General features: G+C 51.4%; 1 gene segment (V, D, J or C); it reads left to right on the top strand.

Moving 5' to 3' along the window:
- Positions 1-223: 223 nt before the first annotated feature.
- On the top strand, positions 224-1,857 carry LOC135886383 (Ig heavy chain V region 3-like). The segment is given in 4 exon segments: positions 224-269; positions 363-675; positions 1,286-1,316; positions 1,795-1,857. Coding segments are annotated over 4 exon segments (453 nt in total).
- The last annotated feature ends 20,649 nt before the right edge of the window (positions 1,858-22,506 follow it).

Below are 22,506 nucleotides of genomic sequence, written 5' to 3'. Positions count from 1 at the left end.
AGTCTGACTCCCACCCGGAGCCCTAGGGCGAGTCAGTCAGATCCCTGGCAGCAGGAGTGTGTGTCTCTTATAACGCGGGGACATGCAAATGAGGGAGACAGTTTCCTGTTTAAATCTGTGTCTCTCTCTGCCAGGCTGCACCTGGAGACACAATCCGCAGCCCCTGGGTCTGTGCAGTGACCAGCCAGTCCCCTGAGAACTTTCCCCTCCGGCACCCGGGAAAATGGGATTTTTGCTCCTTGTAATTTTCACTGTAGCAGCTTTGGAAGGTATTTTCCTCCTCTGAATAACTGGCAGAGTTAGAAGAATATTGTGTTATCGCTGTTTTTATACCGATATTAATGGCCTGTCTTTATTCCCAGGTGCCCAGTCCCAGGTGCAGCTGGTGGAGTCCGGAGGGGATGTGAAAAAGCCCGGAGACTCTCTCCGCCTCTCCTGCAAAGCCTCCGGGTTCACCTTCAGCAGCTACTATATGCACTGGCTCCGACAGGCTCCTGGCAAGGGACTGGAATGGGTCGCTTATATAAGCGGCAGTGGGAGTAGTATACTCTATCTTGATTCAGTGAAAGGCCGATTCACCATCTCCAGGGATAATTCCAAGAGTGAGCTGTATCTGCAAATGACCGGCCTGAAGCCCGAGGACACCGCCCGCTATTACTGTGCGAGAGACACAGTGAAGGGAAACCGGTTTGTGCTCATACAAAAACCCAGGCTGCGGAAAAGCCCTTCTCCCGGCAGCCGCGCATGGGGAGCAGTGACACACACACAGCTCCGGGCTTGGACAGGAGACCCGGCAACGAACCAGGTGAATGTAACACAAACCTCCCGTCAGTTTTAATCCTTCCTTTCCCAGGGAACGTGTCTCCCCGTCCTGCCCAGAGCCCCGCTGGGCCTGCGGTGGAGAGATCCCTGGCTTCATCTGTCAACTCCAATCCGGAGTGAGTCCTGTTCTGAGTCTCTCTCCCCTTGGAGACCTGGCACATTGGCTCTCCCGGGCCCGTCTGTCAGTGTAAAGGGGACAAGCGCGTTGGGGTTTGCATCAGACTCAATGGATGGAGCAAATTGCTCCTGGGGCCAAATCCTCCACTAGTGTAAAGTCACCGCAATGACTTCCGCTAGACTCGAGTTACTCCGGATTTACACAAGGGAGGCTCTGGCCCTTTCGGCAAACTGGGACTTTTATCGCATTAATGCAGCGGAAGGTGATTAGTTCATTATAACCCATGTGGGGCCCCTCACTGTGGCGTCTCCGCCCTTCACAAGCGGTTATTGCCTTTATCCCCACAATGCCACTGGGAGGCCGGGGAACTATCACAGCCCCTGGTTCAGAGAGGGGAAACTGAGGCACAGAGACATGGAGGCTGGGATATGCAAATGGGCCATTCAGAGTCCGGGTGGGGCTGTGGGCAGAGATCACCCAGCACCTGAATAAACCCCACTCCACTGAGCCTGGGAATGTGGCACGGCCGGGACTTTCCAAAGTGGCTTGTGGATTGTTTTCATCCAATTGACATGTGGAAATTGCAGCCCGGCCTCTCCGCTAGTGTCAATGGGTGGAGCTGAGACATCCCGACCCACAATAAAGTTCCACAATGTCACAGAGTCACCATGGAGATAACAGACCCCGCCCCTCAGCCCTTGATGACATCACTCAGCCCAGCGCTGGCACTCGGGGCATTGGGGACAGTCATGTGACTAAGGGTTGTAGACAGGAACACGATAGGATTTAATGTGGTAGCTCAGGGAGAGGCGGCTGCTGAGGGAGGCCCGTTGGTGGGCTCAGGGGGGCACTAGGGTCACAGAACTCACCTCCCACTGAATTGGATATGGGCCAGGACTTTCCTAAGTCTCTCCTAGTGTTAGTTACAAGGTAGGGGTGAAGGGTGAGGGCCAATATTAAAAGTCAGATTAGAATTTACATTCAGGGTTAGCATTGCATCCTGGGTAAAGTCAGGATTCCGTGCTCTAAGTAAGTTATTCATGTAGTTTTCCGGTTAAGACATATAAAGTGGAGTTTATCCCCAGGGTCACGGTTAGGTGTGGGAGCTAGAGAAGGGATAAAGAAGATACCAGTTGGTCTCCTTATCTTCAAGTAGGAAGCTCCGACTGAGACAAGGCTGGTACCACAGAGACAAAGTGCCGCGTTTTCTCTTAAGAAATGCTGGGTCACTCTTATAAGTAGGGGGATATGCAAATGAGGGGGAGAGTTTCCTGTTTAAATCTGAGCCTCTTTCTGCCCAGGCTGCACCCGGAGAGACAATCCCCAGCCCCCTGGGTCTGTGCAGTTACCAGCCAGTCCCCTGAGAACTTTCCCCGCCAACCCCTGGGAAAATGAGGCTTTGGTTGCACCTTGTTCTCATTGCAGCACCTCTGGAAGGTGCATTCTCCCTTTCCATGTGTTGGATGTATTGGGGAGGTGGGGGATTATTGTGCTATTGCCCGAGGTACTCCTGTTCCCCATCATTAATTGTTATTCCCAGGTGTCCGGTCCCAGGTGCAGCTGGTGGAGTCCGGAGGGATGTGAAAAAGCCCGGAGACTCTCTCTGCCTCTCCTGCAAAGCCTCCGGGTTCACCTTCAGCGACTACTGAATGGAGTGGGTCGGCCAGACACCTGAGAAGGGGCTGGAGTGGGTCTCAGAAATTAGCAAGGGATGGCAGTACTATAAACTACTCCGACTCTGTTAAAGGTCGATTCAGCATCTCCAGGGATAATCCCAACAACCTGCTGTATCTGCAAGTGACCGACCTGAAGCCCTAGGCCACGGCCCGGTATTACTGTGCGAGAGATACAGTGAAACGAGATCTATTGCTGCTAACACAGAAACCCAGGCTGAAGATTGTCCCTTCTCCCATGCGCCGCATGGGGGCATCAGTTCCACAAATCATGCAGCCTGTGGCACAGGCAGGAGAGCGAACCTCGTGCGTTCAAAGCAAACAGTTTGTGTGTGTGTGTATCGGGGGATGGGGGTTCTGATGTAGTTCCCTGGCAATGTCACCCCTTGTTGCACTTAGCCGCGCTGGGGCCTGCATTGCAGAGACCATCAGATTCCCCCATAAACCCTGCTCAGCTGGGATTCCTGTTGTAAGAGCCACTCTCCCCTGGTAGGAGGAGAACGTTCACTCTCCTAGACATTATTATCTCAGACTCACTGGACAGGGGCTGTCACCTCAGAGAACCGAAATGGGTGATGGGGCTGATCTACAGCCCTTGGAACCAATGAAACTCTTGCCTCTGATTTCACACAGCTTTGGTTGTTGTGGTCTTAAGAAAGACATACATGGTGCGAGCAGATCCACAACTGGAATCAATGATCACAGATCCACTGGATTCAATACAGATACCCCTATTTACAGCAGCTGACGATCTTGACCTTTTATTCAAACAGTTAAACACTCCAGTAAACAAATGGGAGCTATTTATGTAATGGCAATTAGGTGCCTAACCCTCTTATGTTCCTTTGAAAATCTGAGTCTTTCATACGAAGAGGCTCCATCTATACAGTTAGGAATTTATAAACATCCCCTTTACCAGGGGTGCTGGGACAATGTGTATAGTGGGGGTGCTGAGATCCATTGAACCAAACGAAAACAAGGAGTCCGGTGGCACCTTGTTGTTTATGTGGATACAGACTAACACGGCTACCCCCTGATATTGAACCAAACGGTAACCCTGGATATGGTGGAAACCGCTTCAAGCCAGGGGTTGTGGTTGCTCCCTCCCCCCCGCACCCCTAGTTGCAGCACCTCTGCCTTCCACAGTAGTATCTGCTCCCCGGGAGAGAAGGAAAGGCACTAGGCTGGGAGTTCTGAAGCCCCAGAGCCACTCGCACCTCATAGAGACACCAAAAGTACCAACATCTCCCCGCCCCTCTATACTGTAACACAGGCTCCCCCTTCACCCCAGGGCAATGACTCTCCTGAGCTCTCTCAGGGGGTGGATCCCGTATTTAGCCTGTGGCAGACCCTCCTGCCAGCGATAGGCAAAGTGGAGACCTCTCTGGTCCTATTTAAACCCCCCGCAGACTTTCCGCGCTCACAAAGTCCCGGATCTCTGTCTCGGGGACCACAGTTCGGATCAGACCCACCTGAGCTCGGCTCCCGAACCGCTCCATGGCTGTGTTTCCCCTGGTACAGCTGGTCCTTGCACTGGCCGCGCTTTCCTGTGAGTTGGGTTTGGGTTTGCTCTTTCTCCCCATTGCCCATTATTTTGTCCAATATCATGAATTTAATGTCCACTTTCCCGTTTTTCTTTCCCCCTGCCAGGGGCCCGCTCGCAGGTGGTTCTGACCCAGTCGGGGACAGCGGTGAAAAAGCCTGAGAGTCCCATAGGCTGCAATGTGCAGTTAGTGGGGTTAGCAGTATGGGCAACATGCATTGAATCCGGCAGGCCCCCGGGAAGGGGCTGGAGTGGCTGATTTACTATTATTCTCCGTCTGACAACAGCTACTTCCCAACAATCCAGGGGCGATTCACAGCCTCCAAGGACAGCTCCAGTTTCTATTTGCAAATGACCAGCCTGAAAGCCAAGGACACCGCCGTGTATTACGAGAGACACAGCGAGGGGAAACTTCTTACGCTTCATACAAAAACCAGCCGCCTGAAGGCCCATGGATCGCATTGATCGGGAGGGGGCAGCCCTTACACAGAGAACTAAGGGGAAACCGCACAGGGAGCGCATGTGCAGATAGCTACCAGGGTGGAAACTGAACTGGCGAGTGAGGGGAAAAGCAATTCCTAGAGAATCAGTGGAATGTTCTAAATACAGCAGCAGAAATGCTGGCACAAGGCGGTGTTAGAGTCTGTTCACTAGCCATGCAATGGCACTTCCCTCACCATGACCCCAAAATGTCAGAAAGGCGTCCCGTCCACAGTGTCCCCTCAACCTCCCCAGAGCCTACCAATGTTCATCAAACTCCCCCTCTCCCTCCCCCCAGCAATTCGGCCTTGTGTCCCATTCCCCGATTCCGGCAACACTTCCCTGGTTTGAAGTGCGGAGCGGCTGGTGTTTAATAAATGCATCTTTAACCGCTGTCACCCCAGCTCCCCTCCTTTAGTGCAGAGCCCCCCCGCCCCCCACGAGCCGAGGGTTGCCCTGCCCCGCGCTAACCCCAGGGCTCCGTCACGCTCTATCCGTATGCAGTCTGTCCCGCTCAGCCTGCGATATGCAAAGCTGGGAGCCACTTCCAGACCCAGCTACTCACCGTGACTCCGCAGGGACCCAGATCCGGCTGAGTCCCCGCAACTCTTCCCAACCAGCTAATCCCCTCGCCCCGCTGCCATGGGGTCTCTAGCCCCCATCGACCTCCTCCTTGCCGACTGTCTTCGGCCTGCGGTTTGTACCTGGTCTCCTTTTAATGGAGGGGGATGTGTTTGTTGTGGCCGGTTCCCTCTTCTCACCCCTCCCACAGGGGCGAGGTCGCAGGTTGTTCTGACCCAGCCGGGTCCCGATGGGCAGCAGCCTGGAGACTCCACCCCCTGAAATGCGCCGGGACCGGGTTTAATCCCAAGGACCGGGGGTCCCACAGGAACCCGGGAAGGGGGTTGGGGCGGCTGCTGAGCTACCACAAACCTTCAGTCGCAGCGTGCTCCTCCCCCACCCTCCAGGGGCGATTCACACCCTCCAGGGACAGCTCCAGCTGCTAACTACACATGGCCGGGGAGCGACCAGAGGCACCGCCTGTGTGAGGACAGAGGCCCAGCGGTGAGCCATAAACCCAAGCCATAAACCCAGCCCTTCTCCCATTCACGCGTGGGGGCAGCAGTGACAAACAAACAATTTCCTCGTTGTGTGGCAACCTCCTACCAGGATCTCCCAGTCTCCCACCACCGAGCAAAGTGATTGAAATCGGGCCCTAAGCTTCAGTCACGGGAATTGAGCCCTTTCGAGGCGTCTGTTTGTTTTTCCCTTATCTAAAGTGTACTGAGCATCCCATCGCGCTGTGCCCAGCGCTGCACTTACTCACGGGCTGCGATAATCTGACAGCCTCCCTCTGAGCCCTACTGCAAGTGACAAATCACATCAAAATGTGTGTCCCTTATAAGGAGCGTGATATGCAAACGAGAGTGAGTTTCCTGTTTTAATCTGTCCCTCTCTCTGCCCAGGCTGCACCAGGAGAGACAATCCACAGCCCCCTGAGTCTGTGCAGCTACCAGCCAACCCACCAGAGAACTTTCCCCTCCGACACCAGGGACAGTGAGACTTTGGCTCCATTTAGTTCTCATTGTAGCAGCTTTGGAAGGTATTTTCTAACCTAAATGCACTGGAGAGGCAGACAAATAGTGTATTTGCTATTTTGATATTAATATTTCTATCGTCTCTTTATCCCCAGGTGTCCAGTCCCAGGTGCAGCTGGTGGAGTCCAGAGGGGATGTGAAAAAGCCCGGAGACTCTCTCCGCCTCTCCTGCAAAGCCTCCGGGTTCACCTTCAGTGGTTACACTATGTACTGGGTCCAACAGGCTCCCGGGAAGGGACTGGAATGGGTGTCATGTATTTACGATGACGGGAGTGCTGTGTACTACGCCGACACAGTGAAAGGGCGATTCACCATCTCCAGGGATAATCCCAAGAACCTGCTGTATCTGCAAATGAGCAATTTGAAGCCTGAGGATACCGGCCACTATTACTGTGCGAGAGACACACAGTGAAGAGAAACTAGGAGTGGCTAATACAAAAACCCAATCTGCAGAATCCCGCTCTCCCATGCGCCGCGTGGGGGCAGCAGTTCCACACAGGACACAAGCACTGGGGATGGCCATGAGAACAGACCCCTCCCTTCCCCCGGGGGAATAAGAATCTGCTATCCTATTTTAACCCTATTATTGCCTGGCAATGTCACCCACTGCAGCACGAAATCCCGAGGTGCCTGCGGTGCAGGGGTCGCTCGGCTCCTGAATAAACCCCACTCAGCTCAACTGGAAATACGGTGCAGGGCTGCGATTTTCAAAGCAGCCTCCTGACTTTAGTCACCCAACTGCCATCTGAAAATCACAGTCCAGACTCTCATCTGGTGTCAGTGGGCGGAGCTAGGGATCCAGCCAATAATATATTTCCATAATTGAATATAGTAACCATGGAGCTACCAGTGTTGAGCCAGTCACATGACTGAGGGTCTAGATCGGAGCCCAGCAGGGGTCTTTGGAGGCGCTCAGGTGGAAGCAGAGCCCCGTTGGTGGTGGGTCAGGGGCACGTGATCAGAGAGCGTAGGGCGGGGCACTGCCCGGCCTCTGCTGGTCTCCTCTCGGGCTGAGGACCCATAACCAGGGCATGCAGGGACGGGGGGATATTCTACATACAGTAACAGTTTTAAACCCAGGCTTTCAAAAACAACGTAACAAATATCTAGGGTGGATGTCTGGCTGGTAGCAGAAAACCAGAAGCTCTCGATTTTTTTTTCTGGGAAACAGATAACAACAAACACCTTGAAATTTGGGGGGGGGACATTCCCTGCAGACAAACCCTGGAGTAACCCAGAGGCGCTCCCTCATGGCAAGGGTAGCAGTCCTGTCCAGTTTGGGGGGTGTAGACCGAGCCTGCGCTATTCAAGGCTTTAGAAAGAAATAGCTAGGGCAGATCCATAGGGTGAGGGTTCCTCAAACCCTGCCCGGATTAAAATCCTGTTTAAACCTTATTTTTTCCAATAAAGGATCTTGATCCTTCTCTCTGATCTGCCCCCCGAAAAAAGGTTCAGATGATCCAGGGGAAGCAGTTCGTGTGTTATAAAGAGGGGCACATGCAACTGAGGGTGAGTTTCCCGTTTAAATCTGTCTCCCTCTCTGCCCAGGCTGTACCCGGAGAGACAATCCGCAGCGCCTGGGTCTGTGCTGTTACCCCCCTGAGAACTCTCCCCTCACCCCAACACCAGGGAAATGAGCCTTTGGTGCCATTTATTTTTCTTTTTGTCACCTCTAGAAGTGGACAGGGATATTTACTCCCATTCAATGCACTGGAGAGACAAGAAAATATCAGGTATCTCCAGATCTGGGCTCACAAAGGGACTCAGGTTAGTGACCATGAGTGTTACAACACGGTTCTTTCAGGCACCTAGAAAACCACAGGAACAATATGTTGCCATCCGCAAAGCTTAAGACAGGCACCTGAACCCCTGGAGAGACCAGCACCTAAGAATGGGATTCACAAAACACAGCGCAGTAGGCAGGGAACCATCAAAGCTAGTCAACGGGAAATTCAGAGGAGAAGTGTGCCCTAAACTCTCTCCCTCTCACAGAGACAGTCTGGGCTGCACGCTGCAGTTATCTCTGCTGGCTCTTCAGGAACGGGAACCCCTCTCTGGAATCAGGCACTTTAGGTGCCTCAGGCGTTTCTTGTGAGAACGGCACCGAGCACCGCACAAAACGGTCAGGAAAAGCCGGGTTAGGCACACAGGCAGGGTTCGGTTCTTGGTCAGATTTGAAGTAAAACATGGAGAATTTTATTTTCTTTTGGGAATAGCGGATGAGGAACCTAGGGTAAATGATAAAGGTTCTTGTCATTTTGTCCGGCGTAAGTTAACGTTTTTCACTGTTTGAAAATCCGTTAACTTCCGTGGAGTGACCAGTGTTTTACAGCTGAGGGCGGGGGAGCAGAAAGCACCAATACAGAGCAGAGCCCTGCCTGCCTCACTCCAACCGCTCCTCTCCTTGCAATTCACCAGGGAGCTCCAGGGAGTGAAGCGAACCGCGATTGTCCCGTGTGGTGAAAGCTACGGGGAAATATTTCCCACCAGACAGAGCCCAGGTCAGTTGAGCCGCCACTTCTGGGAAAGGGGCTGGGCCGGGCTTCAGTCCCAGCTACTCCCCAGCGCCCCGGGGCATTATTCTGTCTCCAGGGGTGTCCCAGCCCAATGGAACCCTGTGACCCGACCCCTCCCCTGGCACTGACCCCACTGACCCGCCGGACCACAGCCCCACAACGCGGGGGGCTCCAGGGCTGGGGCTCCCCCCCCCCATGCCAGTGGACAGCAATCGGGCCCTGAAGTCGTGTCAGGGAAATTCTTATTTGGGTCCCTTCCTCTTTCTTTCCTCTGCCTGGGACAAATTCTGAGCCCACAAAAAAACCTCCCAGATATTCACAGATTCATAAACCTCAAGGGAGTGGTGTGATAAACTAGTCTGAGCTCCTGCATAATACAGGCTATATATCCTCAACCTGATTCATTCTGGTTCTATCACCCTCATTAATAAACCCTCATTAATAAACCATGCTGGGATTCCACCCAGTTTCACCATGGTCAGTGACACATTCCAGCAGAAAGACACCACTATCCCACCACTTGTGTTTGTTTGTTTTGTTTTCAGTTGAATAATTTTTCCACCGAAGGAGGTTTTTCTGGCACAAGGACCATTTCCCGAGGATAAAAAAAAAACCTGGTCTCAATGAATAAATAAATAACACCCCCCCCCCATTCATTTTCTGGTTTTAATAATAATACAAAAAGGGAAGACAGAGAAAGAGGAGGGGGTGCAGAGTCCGCTTCTCCCATGTACCACGAGGGGGCAGCAATGAGGAAAACAGCCCAGCCCAGCTTGGGGACAAGACTGAAAAGGGGCAGTGGGTTACCTACGTAACTGCTCTTTTCTACATAGAAACCACATTTGCACATTGACTCTGTCAATTCCCCCTGAAATCTGTGAGAAGAATAACTGGTAAAATTTTTCAAAAGAAAAGCAGCCACAAAATTACATCCAGAGGTCCCACTGATATCCATCCTACGTGGAAACCAATGACTTTGAGATAAAGCTAAAAATAAGGTCTGCCTCTTCCATTTGAGTCATACTACTCTTTTTAATATCAGTCTTCCTCTGTGAGCTTGGGCAAGTCACTTAGAGCCAGATTTTAAAAGTTATTTAGGGTCCCAAAGAAGAACATTGGCACCTAATGACATTATGAAGGCTCCTAAATTCCTAACTTCCATTGAAATCAAGAGGCCTTAGAGTCCTAGACACTTTTGTAGATTCCCACTAGGTGCCTTACTCCATTTTAGGGCATCTAAGTATCTTTTAAAAATCTGACTCTATTGCCTGGGTCCCCACTTTGTAAAATGCAGCATTTCTTTACATCACTGGAGTGTTGTGAGGTTAAATACATTAAATCTGGTGAGGTGCTGAGATGCTATGGTCATGGGTGTTCCCTGAAGTATGTAAGACAGACAGATGGGAAATATGATATAGATATTTGTGGCATTATACTTACCAGAGTGTCAGAGCCGATGCTTAATGAAGTCAAAGAAAAGATGCCCAATGAGTTCAATGAGCTTTGGGTCAGGCCCAGAGCAAGAAAAAAAAGACTTGCCCATTTTCTCTGAACCCCACGAAAAGAAAATGAGACAGCTCGGGAAGGAGTTTGTCTCTTATAAGGAGAGGGATATGCAAATAGGTGACTGTCTCCTGTTTAAATCTCTCTCTGTCCCAGCAGCACCCGGACAGACAAACTGCAGCCCCCTGTGTCTGTGCAGTTACCAGCCACTCCACTGAGGACTTTCCCCTCCAACAGGGCTGGCCTTACCATGAGGCGAACTGAGGCGCCACTAGGACCCAGAGTGTAGAAAATTGTGTCTGCTGCTGGTGCATATGTATTCTCTCTGCTCTAGATGCACAGAGATGGTGGAGTGCTGTGCTGGAGGAAGGCGGGCACAAGAGACATAACAGCCAGGCAGGAGAAAAGGGGAGAGGGAATAACAGAAAGCAGCAGGAGCTGCAGGGAGAGAAAGGAGGAGGAGCCTCTTATGTACCTCTCCAGCATCCCCAGGAGCCTGGACGGATTCACACCAGCTTCTCCGGGAGCTTCCTGTTTCCTGCTGCTTCCCTGAACCCACTTGAGGCAAACAGGCAGTCAATTGAAGTAGTAGGAGCCAGTTAGGCCCTTAAGATGCTGATATCTCCCCTCATTCAGGCCCTGCTACCAGCCTGTTTATTTGTCCCCTTCAATTGAGTGTTGAGAGCCACTATAGCTGGCACAGAACAGCAGTCCTGAGTGAAAGAAGAAAACGCCCCTCTGGGGCAGCATTCAGAAAAAGAAAGAAAGCAAAGGAAGCTTTTCTATCTAAGCAGGAAGGAGCTCTCCTGAGATACATAGACACAAATGTTCATGGTGAACCGTCCGGCACCAGTGAGGATGTGAGTGGTGAGGAGATGCCTGATCTTCCCGTTAGTCAGAGTGCAGGTGACCTGGCAGCTACTGCAGCATCCATATCTCCATCTCAAATGGATGTAACCATGCACATTCCTGAAGAAAAGTGTAGATCAGAGAAGAATGTGGTGGAGGCTCTAGAAACAGCTGCTGCTGAGTTTAGTTCCTTAAGTCTAGATGATCCAGGACTGTGGACCCACTTGAGCAGTAGCCTGAGGGACTTCCTTGTACTGCATGGGCCACAGCAAGTGAAAAACTTCATGTTCCCCAAAGACAATGAAAATAGAAGTTTCCATCCAACACATTACTGGCGTGAAATCCCCAATGGTGACAAAGTGGAGAGGCCATGGCTTATGTACTCAAAACCCCAGAATGCTGCATACTGTTTTTGTGGCAAACTCTTCCAGTCTAATGTTCCAGCCAAATTGTGTTCTACAGGAACAAAGGACTGGAAAAATCTGGCTAGAAATCTGGCATGCCATGAGAAGGCAGCAAATCACCAGAGAGCATTCCATAGGTGGAAAGAGCTTGAGATGAGACTAAGGTTAAAGGCCACCATAGATGATCAGCATCAAGAGAAGATTGCATCAGAATCTTTTTACTGGCAAAATGTTCTGAAAAGGCTCATTGCCATTGTGAGAATGCTTGCTACCCCAAACCTAGCACTGCGTGGCACTTCAGATCATCTGTATGTGCCAAACAATGGAAACTTCCTTAAAATTGTGGAGCCGATGGCTGAGTTTGATGCTGTACTCCAGGAGCATCTAAGAAGAGTCATCACCCAAGAAATGTACACACACCACTACCTTGGAAAAACAATTCAAAATGAGATCATACAGTTACTGGCAACAAAAGTCAAACAGAAGATTGTGGCAGATCTGAAGTCAGCAAGATATTACTCTGTTATTCTGGACTGTACATCTGACATCAGCCATACGGAACAAATGACTTTAATGGTGTGTTTTGTAACAACAACAGAACCTAGTGAAAATGTCCCTGCAGAGGTGACTGTCAGAGAGCATTTTCTAGAATTTATTGACATTGATGATACTACAGGAGCTGGTATGATAAATGTGCTTCTTAAAAAGCTGGAAGATATGGGAATTGCGATAGCTGAGATGAGAGGTCAGGGCTACGGTAACTGACCGGCCTGCAACCTGGAGATACCTCCATGTATTACTGTGCCAAATACACTCAGTGAGGGGGGACCTATCAAAGCCCGCACTAAAACTAACCTTGCGGAGAACCAGCCTTCCAGGGTGAGTGCCAGAGAGCAGCAGCTTCCAGCACCGGGTTCTCTGTGCTTGGCTCTGTATTCGCTTCTTTGCAGATTCTATGGCAAGTTACAAGCACTTGGGAACTAAACCCTGCATCTCCCAAAGTCAAACACTGAATCAAAACTTCAAAGACTCAGAAGGGAATCCAGGAGTCCTGGCTCCAAGCAGCCTGCTCTACGAATTGTCTATCACTCTGCCAAGAAATGAGAGGAAAGGCGCCAGGAATATTCTAGCTACAGCAAGTAAACTATTCTTCCCTCCCTTGGCTGGGAAGATACAAAAGGAGTCTTTATACTGGTACCTACTGCAGACTGCATTGCCCGACGATCATATTAGAGCCAGGAATAGATGTCAGATGTTCTGTTAGGTGGATGACAAACAGCACATTGATTCTGAGCAAACAGTAAGTCACTCTGTCTCCATGCCGGCAAGGTGCTGAGAGGACTAAATCTATCCCCCCTCAACCCACTCATAGCTCCCTGTGGGCGATCATTTTAACCCTTGTGAAGAGGTCCCAGAATGAGCCCTACATCAGTGTGAAGTGGGATTTTAATATTTCACAGCCCTAGTGCTGCCTTCTTTCCAGGGGCCGACTGCTCTGTTTTTATAGCATTTCCCCTGAATTGTTCCCTTCCCTGGTTCTGTGTCTCACATTCAACCTCACACAAACCATTTCATGATAAACATAAAGATTTACCGAGACCCATTTTTGGACGTGCGCTGGGCGACCCCAATTGTAATGTCCCCTGCAGACACAAGGCACAGTTCATGTAGAGGAACTCCGCCTCGATCCCACGCATCGGGTTAGAGAGGAACTATCCTGCTTGTCCGCTGCTCTGCAGATTGTGGTCCAGTTGAACTCTCCTCACAGTGGGCTGGATGTCGGCCTGTCCTGTTGCCCCCACCCCCTTGTGCACCTCCGACACAATAAGACCAGGGGCAGTTTGATTACTAGAGTCAACTTCAGCTAATGTAGAGTATAGGAGGAAAAGCTCATGTAATCAGGTGACCAGTCACACCAAAAATACACTACTGGTGAATGCTCCACAGCCAAATAAACATTCCACAGCCTGCGCATTATTCATCCCAGCATCCCTAGCAACACAGAACGCCAAGGTCATTGTTCCAACAGTCCTCTAGCCTATAAGAAGGGACTGAACTAGACACCAGTGTCCTTCACTGTCCTTCCTGACTTGAGAGGAACAAGGGGAGATTGTCACAGGGGCAAACTCAAGTGAGGTGTCCAAATAGGACCAGGATCCATGGGAGCTGGCTGTTGAACTGCCCTTTGTGCCTTTGAAAATTTGCTCCAGAAAAGCTTCAATTCAATTCAAGGCCTTCGTCTGCAGCCAGATTAAAAGAGCAGCGGAGCATCAGCCATTAGCTGAGAAGCAGGAAGTCACATCCTCACATTCCATCTAAATTACATTAAAACAATGTCATATCCGGCTGTTAAGGAGGAGACCCCGTCCTAATGGCCCCCACTATCGCCAGATACAGAAACAGATCTTAAGATAGTTAAAGAAAACTTAGTTTGAGAGCATCTGTCTGTCAAGAAATCACTTATCAATAGTTGTGTTTGTGACCCGCCATACCACAGCCCCACTACTCCAGTTGGGGGGGGGACTCCAGGGCTGAATCTTCCTCTCCCCCCCCCCCACACACACAAATTGACAGCAATCGGACCCTGAAATCATGTCAGGGAAATTCTTATTCCTCTGTGTGGGACAAATTCTGAGCCCACACAAAAGCCTCCCAGATATTCACAGATTCATAAACCTAAAGGGAGCAGTGTGATAAACTAGTCTGAGCTCCTGCATAACACAAACCATCGATCCTCAACTTGATTCATTCTGGTTCTAACACCCTCATTAATAAACCAGGCTGTGAGTCCGCTTAGTGTCACCAGGGTCAGTGACACATTCCAGCAGAAAGACACCGATCTCTCAGCTTTTGGCACTAGACCCCAACACGTGACAGCAATGAGGCATGTGGAATATAGCACAGCACAGCCTTGGGGACAAGACTGACAAGGGGCAGTGGGTTACCTACGTACCCTGCTAGAATTCTAAATAAACATTCTACCTACAAATGAACAGCTTGAGACCAGAGGACACCGCCGTGTATTACTGTGCGAGAGACACACAGTGAGGGGAAGCCGACCTGGGCTCAGACAAAAACCTCGCCCTGCAGAGACCGGGGAAGGGATTTCCTGGCGGTGGCGCTTTCGCTCCACAGCAGTGAGAAGAGAGACACACAAAGTATCTCCCCTTGAGGAGATCCCACATAGCTGCCAGGGGAGAGAGAGGCTCTGCTGACTCCATCTGCCCCTGGGGAGCGCAGGGAGCAGATGCCCAATGGCTATTTTAGCGAAGAAGGAGCAGGTGCATCCGCCCTCACTCTGCGATGCTCCCACTGACTCACCAGGGCTTTCTGGTCAGCCACTCTCCAGTGCGAGGCTCCCCCCTTGTCCCAGTGAAGGGGGAAGCTGAGCCCCGAGGGAAGGTCAGTGGCAAGGCTGAGCCCTGAATGAAGATGATTGGCTGGAAGGGGGGGGGGGGTCACTAATCTAGAGGTGACCTCCCCCCTCAGCCCATGGACAATTCTGTGTGGGTGAAATTCACCCCCATGTGGAGGGCCTTACACAAGGACCTCTGCCAGTACCTTGTCCCGCCGAGCCAAAGGAATTTCTTCACCCCATGCAGTAGTTTAGAAGTGTACAATCCTGATTTCCCCTGCCTTCCCCTTTCTGTTTACACTGAATCCTGTGCCGGTTGGGTGGGATATGGGCCTGTTTTCACGCCCACTCCTACTGTGCCTCGTACACCTTTGATTAGGGACAGTTTGGGGTCCCCACACTAGTGCTAACATCCAGGGCCGTCTCCAGGCACCAGCCGACCAAGCATGTTCTTGGGGTGGCAAATTGGAAGGGGCGGCCAATCTTGGGGTGGCGGGGGCGCTTGGGGTTTTTTGTTTGTTTGTTTTTGTTTCAGCAGCGCGGTACTGGGGCAGGGGGCTTCGGCGGCGCGGCGCTGGGGGGGGGCGGGGGTTTGGTCGCGGCGCTCAGGGTTTGGGCGGCCCGGCGCTTGGGTGGGGGCGGGGGTTTGGGTGGCCCGGCCCAGCCCGGCCCGGCGCTCAGAGTGGGCAGGGGTTTCGGTGGCTCGGCACAGCACGGCGCTGGGGGAGGACAGGGGTTTTGGTGGCGTGGCGCTCGGGGGGGGGGTTACGGCGGGGCGGCGCTCTTTTTTTTTTGCCTGGGGCGGCAAAAAAGTTAGAGCTGGTCCTGCTGACATCAGCCAATGTGCAGAGTGGGGGGAGAATTCCATGGGAGTCAGGTGAGCAGAGACACAGCAAGAATAACGCGACTGATGAGTGTTCCCAGGGCACAAACAACCAACATTTTCAACCTGAACCATCAGGACCAACCCGAGAGAGACAGAAAAGCGGCGCCATTGCGCAAACAATGAGAGAGGCCCCAGTATTGTATGCTAAGGATGATACATGAATTTAGCAGGGCATTGAACAAGTATCAGACGCTGTGATAAAGACACCGGCACATAGTCCTTGCTAGACTCTCTAGTCCGTCACTCTCCTCCGGGAGCTCGGGGCTGGGATCTGGAGTCCATTCGCAGTTGAATTCCCCAGTCTCTTAGGAAAAGGAGGAGATTCAAATGCAGCTAATCACCTCCCCTACTTAAAACCCCTCAATCCCCAGATCCTGAAGCTCTGGCACTGAAAACCCGCAGCCTTGTGGGTTCAAGCACTGAAGTAGTTATTTACCCTTTCCCCAAATACACAAACCAGGGGTCACCAGATGAAATTAATAGGGGTCCGAAAGTCTAATGAGGATCCCAGCACCCTGTGCCCGGCGCTGCACAGACACACAGGATGGGACAGTCTGACTCCCGCACCCGGAGCCCTGTGCCCAGCGCTGCACAGACACACAGGCCGGGACAGTCTGACTCCTGCACCCGGAGCCCTGTGCCCAGCGCTGCACAGACACACAGGCCGGGACAGTCTGACTCCCGCACCCGGAGCCCTGTGCCCGGCGCTGCACAGACACACGGGCCGGGACAGTCTGACTCCCGCACCCGGAGCCCTGTGCCCGGCGCTGCACAGACACACGGGCCGGGACAGTCTGACTCCCGCACCCGGCGCCCTGTGCCCGGCGCTGCACAGACACACAGGATGGGACAGTCTGACTCCCGCACCCGGAGCCCTGTGCCCCGCGCTGCACAGACACACAGGCCGGGACAGTCTGACTCCCACACCTGGCGCCCTGTGCCCGGCGCTGCACAGACACACAGGCCGGGACAGCTCTGACACCCGGAGCCCTAGGGCGAGTCAGTCAGATCACTGGCAGCAGGAGTGTGTGTCTCTTATAAAGCGGGGGCATGCAAATGAGGGAGACAGTTTCCTGTTTAAATCTGTGCCTCTCTCTGCCCAGGCTGCACCAGGAGACACAATCCGCAGCCCCTGGGTCTGTGCAGTGACCAGCCAGTCCCCTGAGAACTTTCCCCTCCAGCACCCAGGAAAATGGGATTTTTGCTCCTGTTCATTTTTGCTGTAGCAGCGTTGGAAGGTATTTTCGTCCTCTGAATAATGGGCAGAGTTAGAACAATAAATAACATTATTGCTGTTTATATACCAATATTTGTAACCTGTCTTTATTCCCAGGTGTCCGGTCCCAGGCGCTGGTGGAGTCCGGAGGGGATGTGAAAAAGCCCGGAGACTCTCTCCGCCTCTCCTGCAAAGCCTCTGGGTTCACCTTCAGCAGCTATGGGATGAACTGGGTCCGGCAGGCTCCCGGGAAGGGACTGGAATGGGTCGCTTATATAAACAGCGGTGGGAGTACATACTACCTTGATTCCGTCAAAGGCCGATTCACCATCTCCAGGGATAATTCCAAGAGTGAACTGTATCTTCAAATGACCGGCCTGAAGCCCGAGGACACCGCCCGCTATTACTGTGCGAGAGACACAGTGAAACGAAACAGGTTTGTGATCATACAAAAACCCAGGCTGCGGAATCGCCCTTCTCGCGTCAGCCGCGCGGGGGCAGCAGTGACACACACACTGCTTTGGGCTCAGACAAGAGATCCAGCAACTGGGTGAATGTAACACAAACCTCGTGTCAGTTTTAACCCTTCCATTCCTGGGCAATGTGTCTCCCCTTCCTGCCCAGAGCCCCGCTGGGCTTGCGGTGCAGAGATCCCTCACTTCATCTGTGAACCCCAATCCGAAGTGAGTCCTGTTCTGAGTCTCTCTCCCCTCGGAGACCTGGCATGTTGGCTCTCCTGGGGCCCGTCTCGGTGTCAGGGCCGCCCAGAGGGGGGGGGCAAGTGGGGCAATTTGCCCCAGGTCTCGGGCCCCACAGGTGCCCCCACGAGAGTTTTTTGGGGCCCCTGTAGCGGGGTCCTTCACTCACTCCGGGGGCCCCAGAAAGCTCTCGCGGGGCCCGGGCTCCCGGAGGTCTTCGGCGGCAATTCGGTGCCCCGGGCCCCACAGGGGCCCCCACGAGAATATAGCATTCTATAGTATTGCAACTTTTTTTTATGGAAGGGGCCCCCAAAATTGCTTTGCCCCAGGCTCCCTGAATCCTCTGGGTGGCCCTGCTCAGTGTCAGACTCACAGGACAGCGTCTGTCAGTCAGGGCCGGCTCCAGGCACCAGCTTGCCAAGCAGGTGCTTGGGGCGGCCACTCCAGAGAGGGGCGGCACGTCCAGCTATTCGGCGGCAATTCGGGGGACGGTCCCTCACTCCGGCTCGGAGCGAAGGACCTCCCGCCAAATTGCCGCCGCAGATCGCGATCACAGCTTTTTTTTTTTTTTTTGCGCCGCTTGGGGCGGCAAAAATCCTGGAGCCGGCCCTGCTGTCAGTGTAAAGGGGACAAGTGCATTAGGGGTTGCATCAGACCAACTGGATGGAGCAAATTGCCCCTGGGGCCAAATCTTCCGCTAGTGTAAAGTCACCGCACCTGCTTCCACTAGACTCGAATTACTCCTGATTTACACTAACTGGGGTCTGGCTGTAACTGTGCCTTGGTGGGTCACAACTGAGAATACCAAATTCAGGACAAACTGCTGAGAAACAGGGCAAATGCACCCTAAAACTGGTAGTTATTATCCCATAAGATATACCAAACCAGCGACAAAAGTAAACTTCTGTTTCACCACACAGGCTAACAAAGACGTTAGAAAAGCAGTTTCCTTATGTTTTCCAGTCCTTGTATCACCACAAGACTCACTATACTTAAAGATGAGTGGCTCTTTAAAAACAAAGCAATATAGTAAATTTAGTAAATAAAGTAAATTTAAAAGCAAGAGCAAAGACACAAACAAACGCATCCATCTATATACACACCTAAAACACACATACAAACACGTACATGCATCAAAACACATCAAACCCTCACACAAACCCAAACAAAAATGCACACACACAGATACAAAGAGAATAGACCAAATTCTTCTCTCAGTAACATGGCTTTAAATATGTAGAGCAGAGCGACCAGGGGGCTGCAGACAGGGGAGTTTGAGAGGGAGAGCAAGAGATCCCGCTGCCGAACAGGCTAGCAGGTGAGAGTGAGAGTACTAGCTCTTGGTGTGAGTGAGTTTGCTCGACTGTTTGAATTTTAATTTTGATTCTGATTTCAGGTGACTTCAGTTTCAGTTACAGCTGCTGTGGCAGTTGGACTGTCTCTGATAAAGTATCAGGCAGTGTATTACGGACTCATACAGCGTTTGCCAGACTCTCTGGGTGGGTCACTCTCCTCTCTGAGCTCCGATCTCGGGATTTCAAGTCAATTAGGGGCTGGTTTGATCAGCCCCGTATTAAAAGCGGGATATGCAAATAGGGTTACTTAACTCCCTGCTTAAACCCCACCGTTCCCCACACCCAGCAGCACCGCCATTGGGAAGCCAGAGCCTTGTGGGGCTGGGCAGTGAAAGAGTTAAGCCCCAAGAACCCCCAACCCAGGCAGAGAAATGAGACTTTGGCTCCATTTCTTCCTCACTATCTCAGCGCTCAGAGGTGATTTTCTTCCCCCAGAATAGCGGAGGTTCCTGAGATTGCTTCTCGGCCACAATCTCCTGATTCTTAAAGTGCCTTGATTCGCAGGTGCCCGGTTGCAGGTGCAGCTGGTGGAGTCCGGAGGGGATGTGAAAAAGCCCGGAGACTCTCTCCGCCTCTCCTGCTAAGCCTCCGGCTTCGCCTTCAGCAGCCACAGGATGGATTGGGTCCGCCAGGCTCCTGGGAAGGGGCTGGAGTGGGTGTCGGGAATTAGCGGAGGGGGCAGCACGTATTACCCCGCTTCAGTCCGGGGTCACTTCACCATCTCCAGAGACACCTCCAGCAACCTGCTGTACTTGCAAATGCCCGGCCTCAGACCCGAGGACACCGCCATGTACTACTGTGCCAGAGAGTCACACAGCGGCTGAAGCTCCGACAAAAACCTTCCCTGCTGCCTCTGGAGAAGGACTTCACAGCTGGGAGGTGCTCAAGCTCTGAACTACTGTACGAAACTCGAATAGAGGGACAGAGTAAAACGAGGGAGGTTGTTCACTGGCCCAGGAAGGGAACAAGCAGGTATAACCCAGAAATATTTCAACTGCGCTGCAAAGCAGCTGGTGCGCACGCACGCGCACACACACACACACACTCACCCCCCCCCCCCCCGAGAGAACTTTCTTGCCCTTGATCATCCAGGCAGATTTTTTAAAAGAGAGACTGCAAATATTCATCTCCTTGCCTCTTCACGGTTCCTTTCCATTTAACCAGTCAGTAAACGTTAAGGGGGAACTTTTTATCTGGTTTCACTGGGCTTTGAATAAGACCCTAAATAAAACATACACCACAGAGACTGGTCGGCAGCTGTTTCACATTGTGGAAGATCCACTGATTTCAATAACCTTACCCCTATACACAAAAGCTAAGGATTCAAACAGGGAAAAGTCCATTATTTAACACAGGGGCGCTATTTATACCTTAAGCTGTAGGTGCAACACCTAGAAAAGTTCCGTTGAAAATGCCATCAATTTTTAAGAGGAGGTTCTAGGTACACATTTATGAATTTATATTGTCCCCATCAACAATCAGTGAGGAATCAAAACGGGAAGTGATTAGCAATTGGTTATTGAAGCAGTTAACACCTATTGATTTTCCGTAACAAGTCACAAACCTGGGATCTTCAAAAAGCCTTAGAGAACCCAAGTGTGTAATTTGGGACGGTCAGTTAAAGCAGGAGGAACCCAGTCAGGGACAGCGGTGAAAAGGGCCGGAGAGACCCAGACGGTGAAATGTGCAGTCAGCGGTTTTGAGCTATAACATGTTCTGGATCCGGCAGGCTCCTGGGAAGGGGCTGGAGTGGCTGATTTACTATTATTCTCCGTCTGACAACAGCTACTCCCCGGCAATCCAGGGGCGATTCACAGCCTCCAAGGACAGCTTCAATTTCTGTTTGCAAATGACCGGCCTGAAAGCCGAGGACCCCGAGGGCTATTACTGTGCGAGAGACACAGCCAGGGGAAACTTGCCATGCTTCACACAAAAACCAGCCTTCCCAAGGTCCATGAATCGCAGTTAGTCTTTAAGGTGCCCCTGGACTCCTGGCTGTTTTTGTGGATACAGACTAACAGGGCTCCCCCTCGGATAGTAATGGGAAGGGGGCAGCAGTTACACTGAGAACAAGGGGAAGATCGCAAAGAGTTTTCATGCCGCTATTCACCACGGTGGAAGCTGGAACAACATTCGCTCTGAGAATTTTCCTCTCCAGTATCTACTGAGAGCAACATTTTAGAGTTTAACATTATTTGAGGGTCTGATGCCCAGATCCACATTCCCACGAAAATCAAGAGAAAACATGTCTGTGACTTTCATGCACAGTGATGAGAGGAAGAAGGTCAAAGTGGGTATGAATTAAAACCCATAAACATGTATGGGAGGGGGAATATAAATGGAATTATCCAGAGGGTATTAATCTGAATATGAAAATGAATGGGGATATGAAGTGGAGTATAAATGGGACTATAAAGGGAAATAGGAACAGTTATATGACTGTGAACTCCTATGGGACTGGGCTGGGACTGGCAATATGAATGGGAGTATGAATAATAGCGTGAATGGAAATGTAAATCCAAATAGAAATACCAAAAAGAAAAGCAATAATGCTCACTAATAATAACTGACCTGCAGTCCTGCCTGTTCCTATTCTCCAGTTCATCCTCTCGCTACTCTGATTCATGGTTTTGTTTTCATTTCCATTCAGTTAAAATTGTCATTAAGGGAGTATTATGCTGAGATGCCCCCTCACACTAAAACTCTCCCTCCCCTTTACGCCTACCTCCATTACCCTGTTGGTGTCACTAGGCATAACCCTAGGTAACTCGGGTTGGTGGAAGACCACGAGTGTTGATGAAGCCTTCTTGCTCTAGGCCTAAATGCACCAAAGTCCCTCCATGTTTAAACTCTAATCGACCTCAAAAGCCAGATGCAGAAATTGGAATGTGTAACAGTCAGTTATCAGTTGCAACACCGCTCATACCGGTCCCAAGCGGTAATAATGAGGCCTGCATGTTTCTGGCTGAAGGGAAAATAACAGTTCAAAGGGAAAGGAACAAGATAACAATTCAAAGAAGAGTTACTAACAGGCTAGCCTTATAGCCGCCAAGATGACTTAACTGCTTAAATGTAATTGCTACCTGCTTAACATAACTATTATAGAAGGAGGGAGGGGGAGAAGGGGGAATGGGGGGGTGGGGAAAGGGAAGTGCTTAGCTACAAAATGTATAAAAAGAGAAAAGCTGCTTATGCTGGTGTGCTTGATCTGAGACGTGCCAGTCTCCTTGCACCGCTTTGAGATCTCAAATAAACTTTGATTGCTTTTCCACCCTGGTGTGTTTATTGGCGTGACGCACACTGGGCAACGAACCCCGCTGTTGCTTTCCTCGGGCACTCTGTGCCGGCACAACCCCTCACGGCCACTCTCACGTCATAGAGACCCTACATGAATGCCTATTTTCATCCTCTTTCACCTACCCACCACAGCTACCCACAACCTCCCTCACCCAACAGAGACAGAAAAGGCTGGGTGTACTCTCTTCCCCTC

Source organism: Emys orbicularis, chromosome 12, assembly GCF_028017835.1.
Source record: "Emys orbicularis isolate rEmyOrb1 chromosome 12, rEmyOrb1.hap1, whole genome shotgun sequence".
Taxonomy (NCBI): Eukaryota; Metazoa; Chordata; order Testudines; family Emydidae; genus Emys; species Emys orbicularis.
The sequence above is the reverse complement of the archived record's forward strand: the minus strand, read 5'-3'. Positions and strand labels throughout refer to the sequence as shown.